Here is a 4,411-nt window from a genome sequence, read left to right as displayed (position 1 = left end):
CTGTGTTATTAATAATGTGTATTAAAGTAGCAGCTCTAAGTGGCTTGGTACTCTCCAAACGTATATAGGAAGATACAGTTGCTGACCTAATATAGGATCAAATACTTAAAATAATTGGTGCCTAAAGGTGAGCTCCTAAATCCATATTGGGAACCAGGGGCTATTTGGCACTTCTGGAAAATCCAGACAGATTATGTAAGTACTAAATAAGTACTTAAAGTTAGGCACCTAATCAGGACAATAACTTGGCCTAAGGAAGGTAAAATATAATTGGGTAAGAATTTTCAATATTAGTAAGAGAAGACAAAATTGGCTTCAGTTTTCTGGGTTATCTATGGACAATGGTACTATTATGAATGTGCAAAAATTGCTACTTCCTTGCTTATATCATGACACACATGTCAGGGTCCGTATGAAAGCGGAGAGGAAGTGGCTGACCTACGTGATACCTATGCTAAAAATTATTTCCAAGGTTAGTAGAGATTTTTTTTTAAATTTTTTTATAGCCGCAGATATGAAGGCCATTCTTGGGGAAAATGTTATCCAAACATCAGGGCAGAAGGATGCATCCCATTATATATGATTTTCTGTATGTTAAACCAGTTAATTAATCTATTACATTGAAATCAGGATCATGATTTCTATGGTATGTAATAAATCTATATCAACTAAGTCCAACTTTTCCTCAACGTATCCAGTATTAATTAGCCTCTTTTTGTAGATCATATAAAAGGAATGGTCTATGTGGAGAAGGGTCTGAAGGGTACAGACTTTGTAAATCTATTCAGGAGAGTGTTCCATACATAGGAGCAATGTACAAGGAAGCAATAGATGTCTGTGGGAGCAGCAGAGCAGAGAGCAATCAAGGCTAATATCAGTGTCAATATGGAGGGGATGGTGAGCACAAGATAAGAGATAAGAATGGATAGATAGAGAAGACAAAGCTCTGAACGGCCTTGAAAGCTTGAACATGATACACTGGTGAACAGATAGCCAGGAGAAGGGTCTATAAAGGGAATATCATGGACAGCATGATTAGGGTGGAATTGGGCAGCAGCATTTTGAATGGCCTGGGGAGGCATTGGCGGTGGAAGGCGGTTGGGCAGCAGCATTTTGAATGGCCTGGGGAGGCATTGGCGGGGGAAGGCCTGGGGGCAATGAAGGAAAAGGCAACAGAAATATAGGCTAAGTATAAGAGTTTCATTTATGTGGGACAGGGAAATGATGCTAGACCTTAGCGAAGTTATTATAGAAGATCCTGCCTCGGGCAGGGGGTTGGATTCTGGAGGTTCCTTCCAGTCCTACTTCTCTCTGATTCTACGATTCAAAGTGGCCAGATTGGGGCAGTCTGGATGTGTTTAAATCAGTGAATACGTAAGTTGATGGAATGAAGAGGGATATTGGGAACAAAGAGCAACATTTGACTCATTAGGGACTGGACTGCGTAATTCCAAAGTCAAAAATATGAGCTACCACTTGAACTAAGGAGCCAGGCTTTTTGAGCAGGGACCTGGAGCACAGACAAAGAGAAGAACCTCTCAAATACCTTCACCAGTGGTTTAAGAATAAAAAAATCTACTTCTGTTTATTCTTGTGAGTAATTACACTGCATGCTACATACATGTGCAGATCACTGACTACAGATGAAGAGAGAGCTATTTTTGGGGTCCCTGCCATAATCATTCTTTCCATCTCTTTCTACCTCTCCATGAATCTATGCTCAATGTTCTTAACTGGCTTCTTGAGTATTCATTATGTTATAACACTCCATTTCAGGGAAGCACTGAATGGAACATTTTTTACTTAAATAGTAATATAGAGGTCAGCCTGAATGAGACCCAAATCAAGCATTCCCTAGCTTTGAAAGAGTTTACTTTTAGAAGTGAACCTGAAATTTGCAGGCTGCAACTGATTCCAGCATCCACAGCCCAACTGCTATCAGGGAAATGAAAATGGATGTGTGTTGGGGTCATGGGGTATTTTGTGCATTTTTGAACAGCGAATTGAAAGTCATCAAGATGAAAACTACTATATCTAAGCATAAGATGTAACTCTAAAAACAAAACCATTTGATTCACTTTATAAGGTGCACCTCTATCTACTTTCTGTGTGACTTCAGACTAATATGGATAACTCCTACATCTATTCCTAAAAGGTTATTAATGAAGCACAAATATATGAGTTAAAAATCTTTCGTTCATGTGAAATAATGGAATACATTATTTAAAAACCTGAAAATGGAAAACACAGAAAAGAAATTTTGAGTGAGGTACTTTCTGTCTTCCATAAGATTCAGGTGTTACCTTTTTGAGGATTTTAGTGCCAAGGAGGGTATAATAGCTAGTGAAAAATCATTGCAAGTAAAAAAAAAAAAAGAATCTGAAGTTTCTTTTCTGAATTTCAGTCTAAGAGTAAAAATAAGAGAAACAATTTATTATTAAATTTGTATCACATTATCAGTTAAGCAGAAAGAAAAATCTCAGATCAATCTACTTTGATGTATACTGTTTTACACTGAGGGTTTTATATTTAGAATAGGGGAGGGAAAATAGGAAGCAAAATAGGAAGCAAAACTTCCTAGTCAACTCTTATGTGTGTAAAATGTAAGCAAATTTAGCCTAAATGCATTGAAATAGAGTTTTGAGCCACTTTAATAGTGTGCACTAATTGGCAGCACCCACATGAGCATGGATATTTGGTTCCCTGGGAAGAACTAGCAGCCGGACACCTTGCACTGCCACTAGTTGTGCCCTGCATCCTCTGGCATGCAGAATGTTACTCTGAGTGCGGTAGGGGAGCACTGGCCCCAGCAGCCTTACTTGAGGTCCTGGGTGCCTCCTGGGGCTGTAGCAGTGCCAATCCTGCTGCTCAGCGCTTGGCCAACAGCCGAAGTGTGGCTCCAGGCGGCCAGGCTCCAGTTTTGAGCAGTGTGTGCTCTCGCCGTGTGCACAACTCTGCTTTTTTTGTGCAGGTTTTTTTGATCCCTGGATATCCAGGGGTCAAACCACATGACCCCACGCTGCTCCCTTGCAGCATGGAGAACAGCTGAATATGCAATATGTGGTGCCACAGATGTGTCTGCAGTGTCACATACTGCATGGCCATGCTTGTCTGGACATGGCCATTGAGTTCATATTTATGTTGCTTTAAAAATACAATAGATGTAATTGTGCAAAAATATGCCAGCCTTGACACACACATTGGAAAATGCTTAAAATCATTTTCAGCAGGGTGAACAGGGCTTTCACTTACGCCTACTTTCATAAATAGCTCTTGATTTCTCATATAGCTCATATGGGTCAGGTTTCCTTGGATCAAAGGCCTCTGTTGAATCAGGAAATGAACTCCTGTGAAGGGTGGGTGGAAAGGGAATATTCTGTGGTATCGCTGGAGCAGATAAACTCGTCTGAGGACTGCCTTGGTTCTCCCATCGCTCCATCATCTGTAATGAATATATGAAGAAAATAAAAGATTAAGTATCTTTTCAAAAACCATGACTCTAATGAAAACAGCTTTAGTAAAAACTGTGATAGATATACATTCATTTTATAAAAGTAGCAAATCTCCTTGGTATCCTTTGGGTGAAAATTGCTCTATGCATTATTTTTAAAATGACATAATTAAATGTATTTGTTTAAGAATGGTTATACAAGATTTTTGTTCATCACAAATATCAAAATATGCAACAAATACAGAAACAAAAAATGCTTTGGGCTGAATCCTATTTCACCTTTATGCACTTAAATGGCATTATCTGTATACGTGTAATTTTTGGTCCTTCTTTGGCTTTTAGAGTCTATTTCCACCTATAGTGAAATAGGATCACCCAGGTATCTGTGTACATATTTTGCACAAAGTAAAACTGATAAGGAAGCAGGTCCTCATGCCTCGTAGCTGAACAGCTCTGCAGTTAAGGTTCTTGTTGAGGAAGTAAAAGAGCCAGTTTCTGGGTTTCCTTCACCCAGAGAAATTTTGAATTTGTATCTTCTACTTCCTAGCAAAATGCTCTAACCACCAAGCTATGAGCGAGGTATTGGTCAGAGCAGTTTCTAGTTCTCCTCCTGAAGCTGACCCACTGGACAGCCGCAAGGGGAAGATATGTGAGGCCAGGAGGATTAGCAAACCAGAGAGGGTACTGGCTCACTACTCTCTAAGGATGGGGGCCTTGGGTACTGGCCCACTGCCTGCAATGAGTTTTATTGATTTTTTCATTTACTAATCATTGGATAAAAAGGAGAAACAGCAGTGGGGTAACTTCCATCCACTGGGGGCACAGTCATGGCCAGACCCCAAGCTTGTGTTCCTCACTGGACCATAGTCTTGGCTTGCTCTTTTTCTTCTGAGCCATGGCATGGTAGTTACAGCACTTTGTTGGAAGTGGGAGATACAGCTTCAAACTCCCTTAAGGGAA

General features: G+C 40.0%; 1 protein-coding gene across 1 annotated transcript in view; it reads right to left on the bottom strand.

Moving 5' to 3' along the window:
- MAGI2 (membrane associated guanylate kinase, WW and PDZ domain containing 2) overlaps nucleotides 1-4,411 on the bottom strand; it is an 880,265-nt gene that overhangs the window by 131,741 nt on the left and 744,113 nt on the right. Inside the window, exon 10 of the mRNA XM_025209602.1 lies at nucleotides 3,253-3,442. Within this exon, the coding sequence (XP_025065387.1) occupies nucleotides 3,253-3,442 (190 nt within the window). The remainder of the gene's footprint in view (nucleotides 1-3,252; nucleotides 3,443-4,411) is intronic.

The sequence above is a fragment of the Alligator sinensis genome, unplaced genomic scaffold, assembly GCF_000455745.1.
Source record: "Alligator sinensis unplaced genomic scaffold, ASM45574v1 scaffold670_1, whole genome shotgun sequence".
In the NCBI taxonomy this organism is placed as follows: Eukaryota; Metazoa; Chordata; order Crocodylia; family Alligatoridae; genus Alligator; species Alligator sinensis.
This window is presented reverse-complemented; position numbering and strand designations above follow the sequence as displayed.